The sequence below is a fragment of the Lepeophtheirus salmonis genome, chromosome 9 (assembly GCF_016086655.4).
Source record: "Lepeophtheirus salmonis chromosome 9, UVic_Lsal_1.4, whole genome shotgun sequence".
Classification (NCBI taxonomy): domain Eukaryota; kingdom Metazoa; phylum Arthropoda; class Copepoda; order Siphonostomatoida; family Caligidae; genus Lepeophtheirus; species Lepeophtheirus salmonis.
Genome location: NC_052139.2, coordinates 18197442 through 18223019, shown reverse-complemented (window position 1 = coordinate 18223019; position 25578 = coordinate 18197442). Strand labels below are relative to the sequence as shown.

The window sequence follows — 25578 nt, the reverse complement described above, 5'->3', positions numbered from 1 at the left end:
TGACATCCAATAGTTCACTATTTACTTTAATGTTATTGAAAAAAGGGGTTTCATTGTGATATAACTTGGTTGTTAAAACCTCCAAAATGGACAACATCGAAATTGGCACGTCACGTGAAAAAGCTCTATACATAATGTAAATGTTATTCCATTACTAAATAGATAAATATTTGAACCCAAATTGAACACTAGGCAATGGACCAAATTAGTTAATGATCAAATATTAGCTACAGCTTAATTTTGTACTTTTTTGTTCCCTAAATTGCTCCAACTAAAGTCTGAAAATTCGATCAAATAACATTTTATCCCCCCCAATAAAATCTTCACTTTGTGACTCGTCATTAAAAAATAATAATACACAATAATGTTCTACATGAGTTTAATTTTTTAGAATGTACATAAATATATATATTAAAAATAGTAAGTGAAACAACAAAAAACGTTAACGGTAAAAGTTATGAAGGTACATAGAATAAATTAACACAATATCATACTGAGTTGATTTTAAACCATAATATAAAACTAACTGAACTGTTTTTTTGTTTTGTTTTTTGATAAAATGATTTGTACCGTACACTTTTTTCAAGGAGGTGTAAGATATATAATAGTAATTAATTATTTAAAAATAAAAAATTGTTTATTTAATCACTTATTTCTATAAGTAAATCAATTTACTTTCTTATTTTTTCCTAAAATGATACATTAACTACTTCTTGTATATCGTAATGTTTTCCAGGTTTTTATTAAATATAATAATTAATTTACATATTATTATAATTATTTATGTCAAAAACTACTCTTTAATTGTAAAGAAAAGAAAAAAAAAATCAAAAAACTTTTTTTAAGGAAATAATTATAATCTTTCAATAATAGAAGGAAGTGCGCGCACATATTTTTTGAGTAAGAAATGAACCCTACATGAGGAACAAAAATATAGTCATAAATTTTAATTAAAAAAATATTTTTAACTTTTACAAAAATGAATGGTACAAATCAACGTAAAATTTGGAGCAAGCCAGTATTTGTAGCATATACGATACCCTGTCCGGGATTAGGTATCCATCGAATGCAATTGAGACCAATGTAACCGTGTTCAGGAGAATGATGAATATCTCTATGATGAACTAGACGGCCTCTTTCAGCTTTCCTATCCCAGGGATAATGTATCTTGAATACTTGAGCCATCAGACTCCTATCTAAAGGAGCGACATCCATCCTCTCCGACTTTGTAGAAACTCCAACCAAAAGATGACGATTTGTAGGTGAAAGAGAAACAGAAACGGCTGTAGACTCCAAACTATAGGTTGCATAACAAATCCCTAAATTTGAAGTAGAACAACCATAAACACCTACGATTGGTGTCATTGGTAGACTCGATGAACAAAAAGTAACGAGGATATTGCCGTCAGATGATATATCTACAGATGCATCATTATATATCTTGGCTTTTTCAACTATGATATTCTTAGTACGATCTCCAATGTCGGGCAGATTTGTAGACTTAGAATTAAAGTCCCAAATTTGAAGTCTATGAGTTGCAGAGAAATTATGATTTCGTAACTGTTGAAAATAGTTATCTCGGACATTAGGGAAGCCATTATGTGGACCAGCTTCCCCAGATTCATGGTTTCGAAAATAAAAACTGGCTCGCCGACGCCTATAAATTGACTCGGGTACAGGCGGAGGTAATACTGCACCTGGAGGCAATCCAGGCTCTCCTGCTTCAGCTCGGCCACTATTACCTTGCTGATCAATTGTAAGCTGATCCACCATCCAAGAGAGTATCTCTCTGTGAAGAGGTCTCTGTTGTTGAGATTGCTGTAATTGACGCAAGGGTTGACGTTGTTGATCCACATTCAATTCTCCTATTTCATCTTCCAAGGCGTTGAGTTGCATATTTCTCCGAAGCAAATATCTGAGAACCCAATTATCCACTTGAGGAGAACTCTGATTTGAAGCACCTCCAGAAGACGATTCACCCATTTCTCTGGATATTAAGCATTAAGAAGAAAATTAAGATCCCACTAATCTATATGTCTTATATTACCTTTCTCGACGTTGATGGAAAATCATTCTTGCCCTAGACAATCTTTGACGAGCCCGTTCCCAATCACGCCTGTATTCTGCACGAGAATCTAACCTTTCTCTCATAGAAGCTCGACCAAGATCTCTCATATTTCTTACACTATTCAATCTTCTATTAAAACCTGGAGACGGCATCCAATTAAGAAGTTCTAATGATTCTTCATCGTTCACCTCTTCAGAATTTTGTTCTTCTTGAAATAATCTCCATCGCCGTCTGCCCACACCTCTCTGTTGTAAAATTTCAGCATCTCCTTCTGAATCAGATGAGGTTTCTCTAGGTTGTCTAGCATATCCTCCGTGGTCTAATAGATGACTCCAATTCCTTTGTTGACCTTCGGAGGATAAAGAGATTGTGGGATCATCATTGTTGTTCGCCTGTTCTTCTTGAGGACTTTGATTGTCATTACTACTTCGTGGTACGGCCTCAGGACTAGTATCTTCAGGAATTAAGTTATCGAAATTATTGACATTATTTGAAGCCTCGCGATTATCCCTTATTAATCTTTCTAATCTTTGTGACATAGCTCGTAGCGCATTTCTACTAGAATTTTCACCATTAGTCGTAGATTCCGTTCTTTCCAATACAGCAAGACTTTCCTCGGCAATTAATTCATTCACTGAATTATTATAACCACTATGAGATAAATCTGGACTCATTTCCATTGCTCTTATGGTGGCTCTTAAACGTGACAATATCAGACGAGACATACAATTGTAACTATACCTTGCTTGTGTTGAATAAGATGGAGGAACGGATGAAGATCTAGAAGGATTTGTACGTCTGGACGTTAATGTATAATTAGTTGAACGATTAAGTCTTCTCATGGCTCTGTTGAGACCCTCACGTGTAACGTGTAATCTTCGAGTTATAGACATTGCGAGGGCATTATTAGAAGTAGATTGATTCGTTAAAGAATCTGGGCGTTCTAACGTACTCTCTCTTAAATTACGAATTTGATTTTGAAGATCTTCCAACATCATTCTTATTGCTTGCAGCCTAAGAATTTGTCTCCTCTGACGAGAAACACTCAAATAACTATAAATAAAATAGAATGATGATCAAAATTATAAAGGCATGATTTTAAGTTGAGAAAAATATATATAGAATTATATAATATATATGAAAATACCGTAAACTAGTTTGACAGATACGTTGCATATGTTCAATATGACGCCCCAAAACACTCAAATCAACTTGTGACCGTATACTGAGATTAAGAGCATTATCGGATGTATCTGTAGGAGCTGTTGCATCCCCTGTCTCATTGCTGGAAGACGGTCCTTCAGAAAGCAAGTTACTAGATTCTTCATTATTACCAGATAATCTGGCAAGGCTCAGCCTACGATTAACAGCCCATTCGTCAATCCTGCGATAGCCAAAGTTTGAACGATCAGACGATGTAGAAGGATTTAAATGAGAATCTCTTGAAGAACGAATATCATCCATGCGTGAATATATGGACTGTCTTCTAGTCAACCTTTCCCTCAAGCGTCTCGAACGATACTGTTGAAAACGACTAGAGCGATCTGGGTTACTATAAACAACTTCCATGAAGGCGGAGGATCTAGAATTATTCGTATCTCCTGACGATCCTGGAACTTCAACAAAACTTGATTCTGGACTATGAGTAAAAGGAGAAGATCCTCTCCTCTGTAAGTTTAAGGTTTCTGGGTCACTAGATCGTATGTAAGCGTGATCAGGGGGATAACGAGAATATCTAGAGCGTCTTGGTGTTGACGTTCTCATGTTTGTCAATCTTTCACGGGATGGTTCTTCTCGTTCATCTTCTCTATGAGATGTACTTAAAGACTCATTGGAAGTTCCTGCTGCGGCAGCAGCTGCATTTTCCGCTTCTAACTGGCTTGAGGCTGCAGCTGCCAAATCTGACAATGTTTGAGAAGCTGAAAGCCGCCTTCTCATTTGAGAATAAAAACCTGGTCGCATTATTCTTCGCCGTGTTTCATTTTCATGGTGAGGCATCATTAATCGATAGTACCAAGATGCTTCCTCGATCTCTGTCAAGGCACTGTTGTCATTTGAAGCAGTCGAATAACCACGAAATGGATTTCCACTTTCAAGGTTACTATTTTTTAAATTCGTTATCCCCGTGATAAAATGGTGTCCAAGGCTATCGAACTTGACAAAGATAATTTTTTCTTTGTCATTTTGTGTGGAAAGTGAGGTGAATGGAGTGGCCTGAAGCCAGTCCCAAAGATATAGCTTATTCAATGTGGCAATTAATAGAATCCTTTCATTTGGATGGAAAGTAACTGAAGTTATCACACAATTAACGTCCCAAAACTCGCTTCCTCCTTGACGATAATCCCAAACTCTGACATGACCTCCTAAACATCCAGAAGCAAGAATTCCAGGGATACCTGGATGAAAAGCTGCACTCCATGGCGTTCGAGGATGTCCCTTTAATGTTTTTACACAAACACCATCCTATAATATAGAACAAATACAATAATAGTAATTCCACTTTTGGATCATCCTCCACTTCCTCAATGATATTAATTACATTTCTCGTACAAATTGACAAATTAAAAAAAGAAGAGATAGTGAGTGATCCAAAAGTTGTGGTGAATGAATCAAAGAATCCGTTCCTTAATGCGTGTGACGTAGAGATTATGATCCCCGTGAGTCGAGGCCATGTGGGTGGAATCTGATGAGAAGACTGTGAGAAATGCGCTTCGAGTGGAGCCTGAGGAACATTTGCAAGGTGTAGCCACCATGTCTTCGCAATCCACGAATTTGCTTTCAGCAATGGACTCCCTTAACTCCCTCCCACAATTCGAGCCCAATTCTCGACGGATCAAGTTCCTCATGAGTCCCATATTGTCGCTGTTATGAAGATAAGGAGGCTCATGAACCACTTCGGACTCCCCTTTGAGTTCATCCATTATTATTACTAGTATATATAATGTATGTTTTAACTATTGAGTATTCCTGTGAGATATTGTGAGTGTTATTTGTTCATTCCTTATTATTCAGGGAGATGTGCACTAGATCCTTCCAATCCTCCGTCCTCCTTCTTCTTTCGCTCCACCACAATATTGACACAATAATTAATAATCTCTCACGACTCAGCAGGAACAAACGTTAGTTCAAGTTTTAAGATCTCAGTACAGTACTCGTCACCCTCATCTCTCTTCTGTCTGTTACAACAGAAAAAAAACCTTCCCTTTTAACGACTGCCTTTCCTTGTCCCTCAACCTCGATGAATTGCTTTTCCTCCTCCACTAACTAGCTACAGTAGTACTGTATACTACTTCTACAACGACAGTTTTATTCGTGAATCATGAATCATGATTAGCTAGCGCATCGGCCGAATTGATATTAATATTATAAAGACTGACTAATAGTGTGTAGCTATACCACTATGTACTGCAATCTCAATTATTGAGCCTCATCCATAGGCAGCAAAGAGAAGGAATATCAATAATGATATCATAATTATCTGAGACTTCAATTCCTCATTTATACATTGTAGTCCTTATTTCTACTCTCTAACAAAGAAAGGAGGGAAATTACAGATGTTGTTGAAACTAGTAAGCATGTACTGTAGTCTGTAGGTACAATGAAAGTACATATTATTAGAAAGGAGAATCCTGTACTTCGTTTCTAATAAACGTTGCTATGTCAATTAATCTTCCTGATCAAATTATCACGAAAAAAATAACTTTCAAGTATCAGAGAGTACTTTGAGGCCATATACATTCGTACTATCCCTTTCCATGCACAAATTGACTCATAAGTCATAACCATTAATTCCCTTTTGATCAATTAATTATGTAGATCACCCTTTTTTACGGATAAGTTATTTTGCCGAATCCTCACAGGTAGATATCATTCGCCTCAGGGGTTTAAATTGACCTGATATAATTTATAGTTGGCATATAATAAGACTAGCAATATAATATATCAAGTGACGTCATATGAATATTGTGCAATATTTGCAATAAGAACACTGAATTAACACTCATTCTCAAGGTGGTTGATTATGTAAGGACTAGATCATTCAGACCGACGTAAACCTTAACCAGATTATTTACACATATTGTAGTTTTTTTATAATTGTTATTTTAAATACAAGTTGGGATTTTGTAGAAGCTGTAACTTGTAGACTTACATACAAGCAGAATGCCAAAATTGTTTCTTAAAACAAGAGATAAAGTATGATAAAATGAAGAATCTATAGTAAGTAATAATTGGCATAGGCATGGCCACTGCCTACCTCCAATAGACCTCGCACATAATTGAAAAAAAATTTAGAAATCTATCTTCTAAAAAAAGGTCATTTTCCAAAGGAAAGTAATATTCTTTTCTACAAATAAAAGTCATTGAATGAAATATGGACACCATTTATTTAAAAAGACCACAAGAAGGTAATTGAAAAATATTTCAACTCCTTCATAAAAAAAATGCCTATATTTTAGAAAATATTTTTTTAAATCAACTTTTCATATTGGGATTTAGGCCTTACACATTATGTTTTTAATAGGGGACCGTAATAGCTGAGACCGGCCCAGTACAAGAGACGGGAATGCAAATGAGGCAATAATTGTCTACTCTAAAAAATGGTAATTATCATAGAAATGTCTTTTAATAACAGAACGTCATCATTCCTAATCCCACATTTCTAGTCGAAATTCAAGTTGCCTCCCAATTAAATTACCATTTCTGACAAAAGTTTTGTTGTCAAATTTATTAATACTTTTTGGTAAAAGACAGTGTCTGCCAACAAATTTAATAATGTGCCCAGTGAAAATAAAGGTAATTAACATTTTATATTAAACCTTTTGTCAAAAAATGATGTTTATTGGTAAATTTTGTATTTTAATAAAAAGTAATATAAAATTTCCCTTTATTTTTAAATATGTATTTATAAAAATGTCACCTCGATAATAATAAAAATTATGAACATTCACAAGACAGACCATGACATACCGCCTCTAAACTATAAATTTACAAAAATCTATTTATCAAAAAAAATGTATTTTTCGTTGAGAAATTTCGTACCTTGTATTTACTTTTTGAGTAAATACGTTTAATTTGAATTTGCCTCTTAGTTTATGATGCTCCCCTTCAGAATAAATTTTGATTCTTCTAGGGGACACATTTTAAATTTTTTGACAATATTTTTTTTCCAATCTGTTTTTTTAGAATGAAAATTTTGTTTTTAAAAATATTCATCTCATGAAAATTAACAGTAATTAATAAGTGGGTCTTCCTTTGGTACATTATAAAATTTAAAGATCTACAGTTTGATCATTCGTAAATGAATAATTAATAGATAAGTAATTATAATAAATTAATTAATAGTTGGTCCAATTAGATCTCTCACTAGGATTTTTCTTTCTTTTATAATTTGTCTTAAAAAAAACCTTTTTATAAAACAAAATATATTTTCAATTAACTTTTTTAAGTTTAAATTAAATGACCTTATAGAGCTCAACAGCGACGCTGGCATCTAGCCCGTTCCTAGTGAAAAACCAGTCCAGCTATTAGAGAGTGGCCTGTATCTACTCTAATTGGGAACATAATGCCATACCTTAAATACCGCATTTAAAAGAGGTAATTTAGGGTTCAAATCGTAAGTTTTTCCTTGTGTCTACGCAATACACGTCGAATATACAGTAAAATTAGTCCTATCCAGTTCCACTTGTCGGTCCTTATACAAGTTAAAATCGATCCATCATAACGTAATTCAAGTCCCCTCTTTTTAATAAATATTTTTTGCAAGATATGTGCAATGTTCGTTATTATATATCTTATTTATGTTAATAAATCATGGATCCTAATGGCCAGTCCTAAGACTGGATTGAATAAATAGGGACCGCTATAACACTAGTTGCAGTGGTCTGGGCCCGATTTTCGATAAAATTAAAATAGCTAATTATTTAATATTGAAATAAGACGTAATGAAACTAACAAATTCTAACTTTTTTTTTTTTTTAGATACGAGCTATTCAAAAGTTGGTGATGGGATGCAAAAGCGGCTTCAAGCACATTTTTCTAAGTAATAGGATAACCTGCTTTGACTTACGAACTCTGGTCCAAGAACGAATTAAACTCGTTTGTCAAGAGTTTTTTTTATACTATCGACTAGAAATAAAATATTTCTTTAGGTTCGTCAGTAAGTCAACGACTTCCTTTGGTTCAAAGTTCATGAACTATACTTTTTTAAGTAATTTTTATTCTTTTCAGTAACGAATAAGCAAGTAACCATGTAGAGGTGAGACAGTCAATATTATTTTGGGAATTTTTTTTCATTTAAAAAAAAAATACATTTTGAGGTATAACCACTAAAAATAGACTGTTCCTAAGTCACTTATTAAGTATTACTTAATGGAAAAGTAATTCAATCATGTTATTTTAAAAGCAAAGTATAGGAATTTTTAGAGATGTATCGGTCCTTAAAATTAAGGTTAAAAAAATTCACATAACCATTAAAAAAAATCAATCCCACAACAGGTATCTCAATGGAGATTTTTTTGAACTTGTTATTATAGACTTCCTAGAACTCCGTGGTAAAGTTCTGGTGCTTATTAGTAGATTGAATATTGATTAATTTTGAATTAGTTAATAATATTCTGTCAATTGAGGAGCTGTTCCCCAATGGTCCTTATATGAGGCAGACTTTCCAAAAAAGGGGCATTCACAAGTTCTGTTGCCATATATGAGGGAGGGGATAACACCTAAAACCACCCCTATTCTCGTTGGGGAGAGATGGGGCAACTTAAAACCACGTATACCTGAATAATTAGTCAAGAGGGCATATATGACGTCATAGGGAGCAGGAGACACAAATTTGAAAACTAGAATAGGATCAACCTTTTATTTTTATTTTTAAGAGTAATCTTTGGACGTTAATACAATAACCTTTTGTAATTATATTAACCTCCAAATGATTATGACATTTTTCTAAAATTAACTTCGCTGAAAACAAGCTCCCTTTCATGAATGTTGCTAAGTCGATACGCACAGAAAATATCCTGAAGCTAATGAATGTACACCTTTTAAAAGGAATTAAATCTTGATTATCTGAAATATTTTATATCCTCATAAAGAGACATTGTCGATATTAAATAAAAATAGAGGGCAGACGACATCTTATGGTCAAATAATATTATGTAAAAATATGTCCTTGTATGTATTTGTACTGAGTGTGTCGGGGGAATTCTTACAGTATACTCTTAAATAAATAAAAATACACCCATACAAAAAAGGTAAATTGATGTAATACTGTTTATTCTACTTATTAAATAATTAATTAGTACAGGGGGGGGGGATTTTAAATACGGATTAGGTACAAGTATTACAATCTATTTCCAAAAATTAAATCACCAAATATTTTTCTCTTACATGAGGGGGTCCATACTAAAGTCAATGACTCAAACCAACCCCCTCCAGTTCATCAACAGCCTCCAAATTAACACAGGTGTTGATGAGGAACTCCTTGTCCATGTTGACAATTGCCTTTTGAATGTCTGCAAGGATTCAACAGTGTTATATTCAAATTTATTGGACTATCTCTCGAAGACGCCCCAAACACAACAGTCCAATGGATTCAGATCCGGATAGCTAGAAGCGCCAAACATAAGATTTTTGGGGTTTCCGGAATAAATCCGGTTCCAATTACCCGATTTAGACAGATTACACAAACTTAAAATTTTAACATGCCACCGGATCTATTAACATCAATTTAAGCTCTCTATCACAATCATATGCATATGGAATTATTTGCGCTCATATGTACACAACAATGGCCGCATGCTGTTCGTATTCGGATGATATCCCAAGGATTTTGTGTTATTTATTATACAATTTTGTCAGTTAAATCTGATGAAAACTCTTTTATATACATAGATTTAAGGGTTATTCCGTATTTTAAAACCCTAATCACTAGTCATGGAATTCTAGACACATGGAATAATCCCGCATACAGCTTAGCTCCTGATTAGCATCAATGTAGATTATTTACCTATTTTGCCATGAGTGAGAAACCTATTTCTTTTTTTCATCTTTATCCTGAGCGTTTTAAATTTATTTATGAAATGTCCGAGCTTTTGTGAAACAGACACTAAAACTAACATTAAAATATAGAACTTTAGTAAAATCCATATGTTTATTAAATTATTATTAAATATTTATTTTGTACTATATGTATGTATTTGCAACGATTCTTGGACTCCTACCGGCTACACGACTACTCTCATTCTTTTAGCCCCAAGCGAGCTCCCCTTCCTTTTCCCCTTAAGTATTTCACTCCCTGAGCCATCTAACCGCCTACTAAAATAAATATGCATCCAAACTTTTAATCTATTTACAACCATAAAAAAGTAATCAGTAATTTCATTTAATCAAGTTAGTATTAGAGATATGTCGGGGCCGTCTGCAGGATTTTTTTTTTTTTTTTTTTTTTTGGGGGTTTTGACCTTTAAAAAAAAAAAAGAAAACATATCCTTAAATTGATTTTTTTTAGGGGGGCCTATTTTTTTCCCTATGGAAGGGATTTTTTTTAAATTTCTCAATTATTAGGGAAAGAGACTACAGCCCTCCAGCCCCCGCCACCTCTGCGGACGCCGCTGAAAGCCCACATATTATCTTATTTTTTTTAAATAATTAATAAATAGTGAAGATTTGATTGGTCCCTCTAACCCTCTGCCGTTCATGACTTAATTAAATCAAAATGCCCACTACGTATCTTTGCATACACCTTGACTGAAAAGTGATACACCAAGAATCAAGAATTCAAGTTTCTTTATATATTTTGTATGAAACTCTCTAGCAAAAAGGCGTCATCCAGACCCAGGGTCGAATGAAATTGAACAACCATAACGTTCATTTGTGACTTTGGCCCTCTTTCGTTTACTAACTGTACTTCTCCATAATAACGATAAAAAAGGATGGAAGATAAGGGTGGGATTATCAATCCCGTTGGCCATTATAGTAAACGAATCTTCTTCTAAAATTATTATGCAAATATACAAATGAAATAAGAAAAAATGATTTAAAAAAATATTTGTATTATTCTATCTATTAATTTTTTAGAATTTTCTACGGAAAATTATTATCCAAAAGGTGCATTAATTCTGATTTTTTAGTATCATGTTGCTAATATACGAAGTAGTTAGTAATGTAGAAGATGCTGTAAGAGATTTTTTCTCTAAACCGGATTTGACTCTATTATTATTGATCTTAGACAAAGATCCAGCTCGTGGCTAATAAAAATCCAGCTGGGCTAGTGCAGAGTGGCCTGTATATAGGCCGTTTGCTCCTTGATCTTCTTCTTCAGGTCCCCAGAAACTCAGAATCCATTTTCAAGTTGTGTCCCCCACTTCCTTCTGATCAACATATGCCGCCATTTTTATAAACCTACACCCAAACTATTGAATTTATTCCTGTTCATATGTCAGGTTCAGTTTTACTGCCTCATTTTCTTTTTATATATTAACGTCTATTTGGTTGATGGAGATCTAAAAAATCATTATTTGACTAATTTCAAGTCATTTAACTTAAATTTATTATTAAACTTCAAATCCTTTCCCAAGCCGCTACCAATACTCTGAGTTTACATTTTTGTGAGGAAAAAAAAATAGTGCAAGGAGAAGGCAGTGGCAAGACATGTGTTTTTACTGAATTAAGATCCTTCTTAATATCAGCTACCTATTATACAGGCTTCTTTATACCACTTCAAAAGTGATCATCGGTCATAGTTTAAAAAATAATTCATGAACGATGAATGATGCAGGAATTAAAAAAGTGAACGATAAACGACAAAAAGGCACATTTAAATCGTTCATTATTGATTTACAATAAATTATCTCAGATCCCTATTTTACAATATCTTCTATAACACAAGGAAACAATTTCAGGGTGAAATTTTATACAAATGAATAGAAGCCAATAATCGAATTTATCTTTGAGCGCAAAATCCAAAATGGATCTCAGTATTTCTCTCAAATATCTTAATTTTAAAATATCTGGTATTATAGTAATTCGTTTTTAAAGTGTTTTTTATTAGTAAAAATATATTTATTGATTCTATATCTTATTCTAAACTCGATATATTTCTATTTTTAGGCTAAAAAGTTACGAAAAACGACACTCTTACTTAGACCCTTATAACTTATTCATAATAAATAGTGACGAGGAATAATTGTGAATGGATCACTTTATTGTTTCGATCCTGGTATCTCATTTCCATTGAAGGAGTCCACACTACTTCCTTATCAGGTCTTGTGGTTTTCCTTAGGTTAATTATCCTCTTGTGGAATTCGGAGTTCAATTTCGAATATCTCTTGAGATGGACGACCAAGCTAAAAGTAGCTTGCTTAGATTGCCTCGATCTTCCTTTTACGAAGCATGATGACATGAAATTTACATTTAATTAGAAAAATACCATGATAAATATGATGCAGTTCTTGAAAAGCTAGAACCTGAACCGACAAAATCGAACCGATACTGCAATATAGGATTTATTGGTATCGGTTCTTATGCCAGTCAATAGTATTATAGACGTAGTCGCTCTTATTCTTCTCTTTTCACTCGGGCGGGGGGAAGGGGGAGACGGTCTGTACAAACTGACTGCGTGCCTGGAGGAACATGCAGCAGTTTCTAATTTTAGGCCAATCAAAATCGAGAACTACTAAATCCTACCTTCCTTGGCTTCAGTGTCCACTCTTTGCCTCGAGTCCTTTAGTTTACAATAGTTCTTTTTTTATTTTATTTTCAAACAGAATGAGTATCTTAATACTTATCATATTTAAGTTACTTGTATGTACTAGCCAGATTATATATTTGCTAAATTACGTTTTTTGTACAAACTTCAAAAATGGGAAAATAAATTGTGGTGAGTACACTAGAAATGACGCTTGAAGTACTTCTTCTAAAAAAAGTGTGGGATGAATTTGTATTCTTCAAATATTATCTTCCATTTGTTTTAATAAATTATTTTGATTAACCCTACAGAGGCCCCGTTATTCCTACTTAAAGATTGCAAAAATTTACGGTCACAATACAATAAAATAAACATGTGGTGTCCCTGATTTAATTATCGTTTTCCATATTTAAAGTTGATAATATTGTAGAGAAAAACGCGCGCAAGGAGAAGGGGAAAAAAATACATATGGTATTATTGTTTAAAATACTCATGTCATCTGCCTGCTTTATTATGATTTTTGAGGGTATAACGAAAGTATTTTTTTAGTAAAATGTTTAATAAAGATATACTACGTATAATTGACTAAGACATTTTTTATCCGTTTCAATAGATTTTATAACGTCACACTCCATCGAATTGTAATTCATTATGAACCTTATTCTCTGAATAATAGCTAATGAAACGACAAAGTAGAGTATTTCGAAATATATTTGAAGTTTCAAGTTTAAAAAAGAAGGCTTTAATTAAATATAATCTACATAATAAAAAATATACCATCATACACTTATGTTAAATATACAAAATTAAACAATTGGAATCATATAACTAATAACAATAAATTATATATACAGAATATTGAAATAATAGATTGATCCAAATAATATTTTCTTGTTCTGACACCGGAATCCAGTTAAATATGTCATAACTTAAGGTTGCAAAACACAAGCGAGACGTGGAGTTTAATCAAAAAGATCATCACCCCTCTTCTTCATGTGGAAGTTGCTATATACAATTGTGCACAGGATAGATATATCTCTACCGATGAAATCTAACTAATTATTAATAATAAAGCAAATATCAAAATCATAAAATTAGACAATAAATATACCAATAAAAAAATGTTACAAATAAATCCATCTTTAAGATTTAGAGCAACAGCTAATTATGTAGTAATGTCCGGCGATATTACTCCTTATTAAGAGCATAAAAAAAATATTTTCTCCGTTATTTATGCTTATATAACAACATACTATTATCATGAAGGATATACACAATTGCTAATTATAATGCTACACCCAATGTAACTACCCCCGTTGTTGTGACCATTTAAGCAGTTGTTTTTGCCTTTTATTAGTTTTCTGAACACCATTTCTTGGAGCCTATCAACCATAGCTCAGTCTTAAGTGATAAAAAAAATAATATTTATTGTATATCTAATATTGGAAAACCTAATGATCATACCCAAGTCTTTAAGTGAAGAAACTAGTGTCAGACAAACTAGTTGCGAACCATCCAAAGCTACTACCCTCGTTGTTGTGACCATTTAAGCAGTTGTTTTTGCCATTTAATGAGTTTTGTATCATAATTCTTGATATGTTTAGCTAAAATAGTATCATATTTTAGGTTTAGATTTTAAAAAAATTGAATACTTACTGTGAGATAGTACAAAATTCAGAGTTCCATTTCGATATTGGTAAATATTTTTTTACTGATAACTTGATCGTCATTTGGTGTGGATGACTCAAAACATTTTTATATGTATTTCTATAAATGACATCAGTACCAGCATCGTCCATTAATTTATTGATGGTTCCTCGGGAAGGGATAGGTTTACCCGTGTATTTCTCCATAAATTTTTTGAAAGTAGATGATTAGAAATGGATAAGGTTATATTACATGCAATAAGCATCTTTTGAGATCAGAGTTAAAGTTTGACTTGATCTATTCATCATTAACTTGATTTTTTAGATGAATATCCATGCTCTTGATATGAGATGAGGATAATGAGTGGCATGTAATTCTAGACAGGGGACTAAAGGCACATTTATATCGACAAATCCGACAAACCATCTGCTTCTCATCCGTTAAGTATTTTCCAAATTCCTGGGCATCCATTTTCATAAATCCAGATAGAAGGCGACGTTATTTTAGGCATTTTATTCAGTTTTCTACTGACTATCACCATCTAATATAATATTAATATTGAATAATAAAGGCGGGAATGATAAAGTTCTTGATTCATAGAAGAAAATGTATATTATTTAATCAATGATATCATGCGTATTATTTCTCCTCGTACGCTTTTCTATTCTTACCAAAATTATCACCCTTAGCTATATTACTATATTGAACATAAATGAAAATAAGTCTAAAACAAATATCACAATTTATTTTTTACTTTAATTTACGATAATTTTTGATAACGTAATTATACTGTCTTCTCGAGTCAATGCTAGGATTTAATAATGAAGAGAGCGTTTGAGGCACTAATCTTCAATGAAACACCTAATTTAGGAATTTTTAATGATGGAACTCATCTTTTGACTATATGCTATTAAAGAGTGTTAAGCTCTTGACTTGTGTCTACTTCCACTCAACTTGAAATACAAATAATAAAACGAAATTCTTGATTGTTTTCATCCATCTTTTCGAAATACCTTTCAAAAAAATCCTCTGAACCCCTTCACTTCATCTTCTCTGCTAGTGTTTGACGAATATAATTGAATTATTATTCAGAGGAATATCAAATATGAGTTAGGATCTATACCACAAATTGCTCTTTGGAGGATGAGGATAGTGATTCCTTCATTTTTAGCATGTAATAAGTTTTTATTGAAGATGATGAGATGATATTTTTTGAATTCATAATTTCATTGATGCCCTCAATATTTGGTCATTCATTACATTGGATTTTTATTTTTGACGGAATGTTTTTTTTCACACCTGTGGAATACGAATTACACATATCCGTTTAACATTATGAACAGAATGAAGTGAACATACGGAGAGGGAGAAAATAGATGGGACGTCCAGAAATGGACTTTTAGTTCCTTTATTTTAGTAATTTCAAGAAGCAAATGACGATACTTAAGATCTTAATCATCCCTTTGATGTGATGCGTTCTTTACTATAAACTCAATTAAATTTATATTACTTGCGAGTCATCGACCGTTGCTTAATCATAAAAGAAAATTATTATGGAATATAGTTTATGATTATTGAGTATTCAGATTTCCCTATGTATACAAAGTGTTCAATGTTCCTGTGCCATTGGATAAATTATTCGGAAATTTTGATTTTTGTGTCCATAACTTTCATCTGAACGTGCGATAAACAGGTTTTAATTTTTTTAACATATAATACATTTTTTGAAATAAAAACATCAAGATTGGGATAACAGTAATTCAACTATTTATTAATGTTTTTGCATATAAATTTTTTACATGACTGTTTTAAATGTTTTTTGATGCAAAATTTACACTAGCTACATTTTCTCTCTTTTTTATTTACATATCTTTTATATAAGAAACATCCAATACAATTGAACTCTTGCCGATGATGAGATAGGACGAGGACTTGAAGGAAGCTGATTGAATATAGGAGGCTTGAGGTAAGAAACGAATTCAAAATAAGAGAGGAGCTTGAGGTAAGAAACGGGTTTAAGGTTGAAAGTGGGCTCGAGGTAAGAAATTGATTTATGGTAGGAGGGGAACTTGAGGCAGGAAACATACTTGAGATGGGAGGAAAGCTTGGAGTAAAAAGAAGGTTTGATGTAGGAAAATGATTTAACGTAAGAGGAGAGTTTGAAGTAGGCAATTGATTAAGGGAGGATTAATGCTCCAGTTAGAAAACACATTCAAGGTAAACGAGATTAATGAAAGTAGAGGGCTTGAAGAGTTCTCCAGTAATCCCTTAATAAATGTTTTCCACTTGGTTTCATAATTGATTTAGAGAGCTATATTTCTTTCTAGTTTCATTTAGATTTATTGAAAAATATCCTTCAATTATGATGCCATTTATGAGTTCAGTAAAAACGCTCTTTATTAGTAAAGTCAAAAATGTTAGTTGACGCCTAATAACTCTGAGAAATCCCAGCCGCCAGTTTAAAATAAATTTTGAACTTTTAACGAAGAAGAAATACCTTATCAACAATATTAAGGGTCCAATGCACCTTTTGTGCTCCTTTATTCCTACCGTCCTGAAAGAAAACTCTGGAGCTTCTTATCAAACAACTAACCATTTAATTAAGCATGATCCATTTAAAAAAACAAAAAACATTTTATGTCATACAGCATTTTAAAGCATGTAATTAATTCAGTACTTCAATTGTAGTATTATTCTTTCAAGAACAAGGGAAAAAGTTTCAAGCCTACGAGAAGAAATTGTAAGACATCACAAATAGACATAATAAAATATGGAACGAACATTAAATATACGCATGAGAAAAAAATATCTAAATTTTCATACAAAATAAAATAAAATCCTAATGTGCTCAATAATTTTATTTGATGGGATTGCATTTCTCGTTATAAACTTAAGCATTTCAAACATTTATTTTCAGCAACATAGGGGAGACCAGGAATATAAGTTGTAACGGTCTATTAATACTGTTTTGATAATAATACCATGTGTAGCCAAGTTCATCTGGGATATAACTCATATAATCAAGTACGTCCGCACAATTATATTTATATATTCTTTTTTTTTTTAGGTTTTTCGAATTTTTTTGGAAAAAAAATTTAAAAATTGAATTTTTCAGAAAAAGTTTGTAATATTAAATTATCTAAAAAAAATTAAAAAAAACCATAGTTATTCACAGATAATAATATCTTTCAGAAAAAAAAATCAAAAATTCATAGCCATTCCCAAAAAATTCAAAAATCCAAAGCTAATCACATGAATATTCTAAAATTTCTAGAAGAAAATTTCAAATATAAAATGTGAGGAAAAAATTTCAAAAATAAAATTTTAGGAAAAAATTTCAAAGTTACTACCTTTATCGATTTTTTTTAAAATCCATAGTTATTCTCTAAAATTTCAATTTTTTGGAATTTATTTTCAAAAATCCAGAACTGTTCACACAACATGAAATATTTGGGGAAAAAAATTTGAAAATTTAATTTCAAAAATAAAATTTTTTGAAAAAAAATTGGAAAATTTAAATAAATTTCAAATATTAAATTTTCTAGTTAGAACAAAATATTCCTTAATTTGGGGGAAAGGGCTCCAGTCCCTCTAGCCCTTTCCCTACAGACTCCTCTTATAACCCTATGATACTTCATCATTATCTGCAAAATAGTATTTTGAATTGAAATCCATCATAATCATTGACCATACAAATTTCAAGATAAGTTTTTTTTGTCCTAAAAATGTAGCAATCTGCTTTGTTAATAGAAATTATTATCTATCAATAAGGATTTATGTGTTCCTGTGAATAATTTCTGTTGTAAGATAAAAAATTTATATTATATTCATTTAATATTAATGATTTCTTCGTAGAAATGGAATTAAAAAATAAATTGAAAATCGATAGTCTGGATATTTATATATATAAGTTCAATTTATAAATAAGCTCAATATAGCATTTATAATAATTTTTTAGTCTTCCCTAACGATCTCTCTCTCAACCTTTTCTTGATAAAGAGAAAGAAAAAAGGCTGGAATATATGTGGTACCCCTTTAGCCACTAGCCATTACTCTTAAATAATTAAATATTCCTTATTTAATAATTATGTTAATATGTTTAAAAAATGTTCACTTATAATAGTAGAAAGTGTTTGATTTTACAAGATGGTCTAGATTTTTAATCATGATTCAAAGAATATTACATGAATATTGACTAACAATAAATTATTACATACAGGAAATTATATTATACCCATCTAAATGGTAATATAGCAGGAACACAATTAATTTCAATGTTACATTGTATACATGTTGCGATGTCTGTACAAGCTTCTATGTCCTCCTCTTAAAATACATTATTTAATTACATCATTAGTGATACTAATTACAATCTACTAATTGGTACAATTTTCCTACACATATTGCAATCATGAAATACCCAAATACAATTTAAAATTTATCAAGGAAAATAAATAACTATGCATCAACTTTAGATAATTTACTGAACAATAATCTTAAACTACTAAAAATACGTATGCAATTAAACCGTAGATTTTTTAATGTAATAATATAAACAATTCGTAAATAATCATGATCAATAAAAATAAATTTCTACTAACCTTAACATATAATATAATTATTAACTCATGGAAGTTATTTCAAATAATTTGTAGCCTACTACAAAAAATGGGCAAAAATAAAATATTATATTACAAAGAACATACACGCTTTTTCCGGCCTTCCCTTAAAATCCCTCCTTTTCTATTCTCTTCCAATCGTTTTCCTTTTCCTGTTTATAGCACATTTAATGTATTCAACGTGTGTCTGTTGTCCATGTAAGATGTGCTCCAGTTGGGTTGAATTATCTAGAATACTATGGAACGAAGTTGGTATTCATTTTAATTGTTGGGAATAGAACATACAGCCCGTGAATTGAAAATATGAGCTACGTGCGGATTTGAAAAGTAAGTTATTCTTTGATATGTCTTATTTGATGATGTTGCGATTCCAGCTCCGAATAGAAGATTCAAACTTTTAGTTCGGCGTTTCAAAATCGCTATATTAAGGATTTCTTGCGGTTAGCTATGTCTTCCTATTATACTTTCCTAGATAGGAAGACACGCACCCCTGATACATTTACATACCTATATTATGTTGTATGATCTTATATTTGGAATTTATTGAAAAACAACCGTTTCTTTTTGTAGGAGTCTGATGTTAGGAAGTTAATTAAGGCTACAAAGATGAAAGAGAAAAGAATTCGGAAGGCATTTAGAGAGGTGAGTTAGATTAGTATGTAATGTTTGATTGTGGACGTGGGTTCTGAGCGTCTGCTCTCTTATGAGTGATGCTCGAATCTTGTGGCCTTTTTGGAGCTGTTTTCCCTATACAGTCTATTCCACCTGCCTCATCGTCCTAGAGTAATCAGTTTTTATTCTGGGCTTCTGTTGTTTTACTACAACAGAGGTCATTGTGGATGGAAATATCTGATTTCTACATATTCCTGAATTTCTTGTAGTTACTACGTAATTGTGACCAGGGAGATAAACCATGTAGAAAACAAATCTACTAATGTATATGTACATTGGTGTATTTTATGACAAGCAACCATGACTAATTCCTTATCCTTTCCTTTGATTAGGTCTGTCTCAAGGAAAAAATAAAGTTACAAGCAAGGAGCTAGAATTGAAGTCAAATGGTGGAAGAGGTATGTTCTAAGACGAATTGACGTCTTTTTATTTTGCTTTTTAATTTGATGAACCCTACACCGATTTAAGTCTGAATTGAATTTATTGAAGACTTGGTTTTACATGCACTACCAACTGAATATCTTTATCTTTAATTCAAAATGTTCATAGAAATGAGGGGGTCATTATTAAAAGAATTTTCTTTTTTAAAGGAATCTGAGAAGGGAATAAATAAAAGAGGCCGGTCTTACATATCACTAGGAACTTAAATAAGATAGGTGAGTCTCTTTTTTTGTTATGCATTATTTACTGCACTGCAGTTTATTTGTTAAAGTGATGAGTGTTACTTTGTATTTGCTACTCTTGATAAGATTATGATGAAAAACATTCCACCATAATGCTTAACTGATTTCAAATCCAAGAAATTACTCATTCTTTTCTACTTTGCTGGAATACTGATTTTCTCAATGTTTTTTTTCCCCCATTTAGGATGAAGCTTGCTCCTCGAGATGCATAACGGGCAAGGATTACATACAAAAATGGTAATAAAAAAATTAGTTTTGAATATTTTCATTTGAATTAAATGATGAGGAATAATATATAATTGACAAGCATATGTCTGAAACATACTTTGACATGAGTAACATTAACGTCTGACATAACTTTTCCTTATTCATGCATCTTCTGTATTTTTTAAATACGACTTTCATAATTAATCTTTGTTCTTTTTTTGATATAGGCTCGAAAAATAAAAGTGAAGAAGCATGCAAGGATTTTTCTTATATGTAAGTTTGTTTTCTTCTCGAAAAGGATGGGTGTTAATTCAATAAAATGAGGAAGCAAACGGATTCCCCTTCGTTGCTTTTATCAACGACATATCCTAAATCTGATAGCTACCTCAATCTATTGACATTCTCCATCGTTATTTGATTATAATACTAACGAAAGGCATTTATTTTCTTGTTTAGATTCCTCTTCTACTCAGGATATCATCTACAAACATATTATTCTCTCTATGTAAGTTTGGATGAATTAATTTATCATTCTCAATAGTTCTTGTTTTATGATGATCAACTCTTGGCTGTCATAATACTTTTTATGTAGCTGTTGATAAAATTTAAAGGTTTCAATTATAACACTGAAGAGTTCTACAAATATATATATATATATATATTTAGACCCTAATCATTTGCTTATTTTTAATATTTTCTTATGTTTTATGTTGTTGTATTTAAGAATGAACCTACTCGAGTCTCGGGTGCTAAAGTGGTTGTCTCTTGGAATCTCAGAAAAATCAAATTTGGTAAGTTCTTATCTCTTTTATTTAACGTCGTTGTTTCCATGATGAGTTTGATACCGCCCCAGGCATATTCATACCTTGATGATAGGTTTTTTAAATCTGAAAATGACTAGAACGTTAATTGAATTTTTCACTCCTACTAATAAACATGAGTTATTAATTTTTTTTATTCATTTTTGAAACCTAGGGTTAAAACACTTGACTTGTGCAGAATAAAGGGCAAGATTACTTTCAAATCAATATATTGAGGTGAGTCAAAAGGCTTTTTATGTTATACTTTCATGATGAAAACAAATTCACAGACCTGTTCTGAAAAGAAAATACTTGTGGACATCATTCTCACCTGATAATTTTTCAAGATAGACAATTAATATTTTCTTGTGATGCTAACTTATTTTTAACAAAAAACTTTTTATTTTTATTTTAAAGAAGTCCATTCTCTTATTCTGAGGATTCTACTTGATTACAGTTCAAGGTGAGTTTGAATATTGTTTATAAGGCTTTTTAATTTAAATGATGAATAAATTCATAGACCTGTCCTGAAATAAGACAAACTTGTTGACTTAATTCTCACCTGACTCAATAGTTTATATATATATATATATATATGTCATCAAAATAATTGCTTGTCTAAGAATGCTTTGTTTTTAATTTTTAGATTGAATGTTTCTTTGAACTGGTGAATGAGGAGAGACATATTTGAAAGCTATGGTAAGTTCTTTTATTCTTAATTTTTGCTGATCAAAAAGCAGATAATTGGTGAATGTATCATGGTGTTTTTGTGCTGTGTGCACATTTACAATTTCCTGCCTGATGTCATTTTCTTATCTGCTGAGAATAAATTTATTGTTCCACCTGTTCAGTATTATAATCCATGACTGATTCAGTCTAAGACGATAAAACAATAATTTTAATAGGGTGTTTGAAGTAAAACCTAAATGTTCAAATTTAGACATCCATAATTGAATCCTGAACTTTGCATCTTTTTATTTTTTCAGAATTCATTTACTTATGGAGTAAACTGGCCTACTGACCTGAATCATATTGATGGTAAGTTATCTTGCATTGATAATTAGTTAATTTTGTTTATTTGCCGGAATTAGTGGAATGCTTAAAAATCCTCAATTTTTTAAGACATTCTCGTACCGGCAAAAAGTACAATGAGTCTCGTAATCTCCTTTATTCCTTGGGTTTTTGACGACATGTTAATAACTTGAAGGAGATACTGATGACATTAAAAAAACAAAAAATGATTTTAATAAGTAATAATTTGAATAACTGGTATTTTATTAACTTAAATATTTTGTGTTGTAGGAAAGAAAGTGAAGGGACTTGAAGGGATATAAGTCATTATTGGAATAATATAACCAACTTCTTGGTGATTTAATAAAGGTAAGCATTTTAATGACATACAATCATAAGTAGAATGCTGCTAAATGATGAACAAAACAAACAGGGACGTAATTCTGATTTGTAGAATTGAAGAGATCATTGTTTTACTTTTAAACTGATTTTTGTTTTGTTCATGTCTGGAGCTCTGAATGATATGTACGACTCAGTTTCTAATTATCCTCCTTTCTTTGATTTATGTAGGTAAGGATTATGTATGATGAACTTTACTTAAATATATACTGAGGATATGTTCACCTTCTCTGCAAATGCTCATTTGCTTAAGAATTCTTTAAACCTCAAAAATAAATGTGGACTTAAGTTTACGGCTATATGTTTAAACTAATCGTATATGATCGGGAATAGAGTTCACTACAAAGAGGATCTTTAATAAAAGATTCTTTTTTTCTTCTCATCATCTCATATATATCTTAATTTTTCTTTAAAGGTTTATTTGAGATGCTAAATGTAATAAGCCGGAAAAATTTATAGGATATTCCTTCAATAATCCTTTTTTCAAGGTAAGCATCTGTTATAATATCTAAATATAATTACAACCCCACTTAATTAAGCCGACTTTTAGATGTTACTCAATATTCTAGAAGTGTGCTAAGGGTGGGCAAATTAAAGTGATGATATGTGTATGGTGTCATTCTTTTCTTAGTAGAGGATACCAAAGAAATTTTATGCACAATGTCCTTTCCTTCCAAGGGATGTAATGACTTAAAATTTGTGTTCGCTTCGTTTTATTTTTCAACTGAAGTTAGCATTTCTTTTTTTTTCTTTTTTTTCACAGGATAATCGTGGAATATTTCCTTGGGTCTGAGATGGGCACTTTATTCATCTTTAGAGAGGTAATTAAATGTCTTTGAATTTATATTTATGTAGTACATAAAAAAATGAAAAATAAAAGCTCTGAATTACATTTAGTGATGACTTAGATGACGAGACTGAGATTTTTGGTGGAGTAGTCTATATATTGACGTTCTGTCGATTTAGATGATGCCATCAAAATCGCTTGTTTGATTGACAAACGAGGCATTTGTCTGAAATTAATTTTGAGCTTTTTCAAATTTTTACTTTTATTTTAAGTTTTACTTTAGTTCTTTTTCTCATTACTAAAGAATTTTTTTTTCTTCTTTTTATAGGAGAATTTATTTTATACAGAAGACATCGTTTCCTATTAATTTAGAAGACTTGAAGAGATAAAAGGTAAAATAATTGTAGCTCCATATATTATTTACTACTTAAATTAGAATGATGATTGATTTTGATTGATTTTAAAATTCATGATAATTTATAATTAATGCGGATATGAGCCTGAAAATGTTAACACTTTTAAATGGATTTGCATAATATAATATGAGGAAGCAATGAATTGATTATTTTTATTTTTCAACTTTTCAGATATAAAATAATGCTCAAGATAGAAGTACCTTTCTATGTAGGAATATTTAAGAGGTATGCCATTCATTACTTATTTTGATGAGGTTTTTATTTCGTCTCTTGGACCCAACGTTCCTTAAATTTCATGGAAAAGATTGGTATCTCTATGACGATAGATAAATCTTCAGTTTTGTCATAGTTGGTCAGGATCATTTATGCCATTGACTTGACCTCTCCAACATCACATACAATTCCTTAAAATATCACTGGTTTTCAAGTGATTATTTATAGTTCTTCTTTTTGCTTTTAGGATATGGAGAAAGGAAACTTCAAGATAATCAGGATGATCATAAGGTGAGTTTACAACTCTTTTAAGTTGCAAAGGATGCTAGTGGTTTAATAATTTAAAAAAAAAAAAAAAAAAAAAACCTTTGCCTGATGACAACTTTTCCGCTTATTATCAGAAGTTTCTTTTGATTGAAAATTTGCTTCCTGAGTCTTCGGTTCAAAAATATGTTTTTTTTCTTTCCAATTTTAGTGCAAATGATTAATATTTTATTCTTTGTTTCAGGTATGTGCTTTCACTTTTTGATGAGAATTTATTTTTAGCAGAAATACGAACCGTATTTATTATTAATACTACACAAGTTTTTCATAATATTTAATTATCTATTATGTATCTTATAACTATATCATGAAAAATGAATGAGAATAAAGGAGTTATGAAGATCAAAGTATGGGTTATGGCTGATTGTTTGGTTGGTTGATGGTTGGGGTTTTTCTTCCTTCCTTCCTTCCTCCCTCCTTTCCTTTCACTCTATCCTCTTTGAGATTCGTACGAACTTAAAAAAAAAAAAAAAAAAAAAAAATACTGAAGTTTTGCGTTTTATTTATTGATTTAATTTGGAATCCGATTGTGGCTGTTATTTTGTATTCAAAATATATCGTCGTGTTGAACGATGCAGATCCAGCTCCAGTTACGATCTTTAATATCGTAGGCTTGGCGTTTTCATTCTGCTAAATTAATGATTGCAGTGCTCAGCTATGTCCCGTTGTTTCCTTATATATCATGGGATCGGGATACGCAGTCTGCGAACAGCGCTTCCTTCTCGTTTTTTTCTTCTTCTTCTTCTTCAATAAGATGGAACTTGCTTTATTTGTTGTATGTGGTGGGAATATATATATATATATGTACATACACCCCGTGAATTGAAAATATGAGCTACGTGCGGATTTGAAAAGTAAGTTATTCTTTGATATGTCTTATTTGATGATGTTGCGATTCCAGCTCCGAATAGAAGATTCAAACTTTTAGTTCGGCGTTTCAAAATCGCTATATTAAGGATTTCTTGCGGTTAGCTATGTCTTCCTATTATACTTTCCTAGATAGGAAGACACGCACCCCTGATACATTTACATACCTATATTATGTTGT

General features: G+C 31.5%; 1 protein-coding gene, 1 long non-coding RNA gene and 1 other non-coding gene across 24 annotated transcripts in view; 2 read left to right on the top strand and 1 right to left on the bottom strand.

Annotated features, from left to right (window-relative positions):
• Positions 1-362: 362 nt before the first annotated feature.
• On the bottom strand, positions 363-6940 carry LOC121124335 (uncharacterized). 5 transcript variants are annotated; one of them, XM_071891192.1, is made up of 5 exons: positions 3216-6940; positions 2810-3121; positions 2048-2752; positions 1041-1987; positions 363-576 (listed from the first exon to the last, which is right to left on the bottom strand). In XM_071891192.1, exons 1-5 carry the CDS (start codon positions 4067-4069, stop codon positions 443-445), a joined length of 2952 nt encoding a protein of 983 aa, XP_071747293.1. In that variant the 5' UTR covers positions 4070-6940; the 3' UTR covers positions 363-442. The 5 variants fall into 5 exon arrangements, with proteins under 5 accessions (XP_071747293.1, XP_071747290.1, XP_071747291.1 ...); XM_071891189.1 differs by having other exon boundaries at positions 2048-3121; XM_071891190.1 differs by having other exon boundaries at positions 363-531; positions 2048-3121.
• A 12243-nt stretch (positions 6941-19183) lies between these two features.
• The window catches only part of LOC121124087 (uncharacterized), a 60387-nt gene continuing 53992 nt past the window's right edge, over positions 19184-25578 (top strand). For 15 of the 18 annotated variants that reach the window (XR_011781681.1, XR_011781678.1, XR_011781673.1 and 12 more), the window contains exons 1-16: positions 19184-19345; positions 19589-19660; positions 20023-20088; positions 20281-20346; positions 20558-20610; positions 20808-20853; positions 21037-21371; positions 21556-21617; positions 21798-21843; positions 22027-22079; positions 22367-22418; positions 22683-22760; positions 23206-23278; positions 23554-23611; positions 23906-23969; positions 24165-24497. This is a non-coding gene — a long non-coding RNA (uncharacterized lncRNA). The remainder of the gene's footprint in view (positions 19346-19588; positions 19661-20022; positions 20089-20280; positions 20347-20557; positions 20611-20807; positions 20854-21036; positions 21372-21555; positions 21618-21797; positions 21844-22026; positions 22080-22366; positions 22419-22682; positions 22761-23205; positions 23279-23553; positions 23612-23905; positions 23970-24164; positions 24498-25578) is intronic. The other 3 variants (XR_011781667.1, XR_011781674.1, XR_011781675.1) reach the window with 3 other exon arrangements.
• On the top strand, positions 23314-23451 carry LOC121124942 (small nucleolar RNA snoR639/H1). The gene has a single exon (XR_005866476.1). It is a non-coding gene; the product is annotated as a small nucleolar RNA snoR639/H1 (small nucleolar RNA).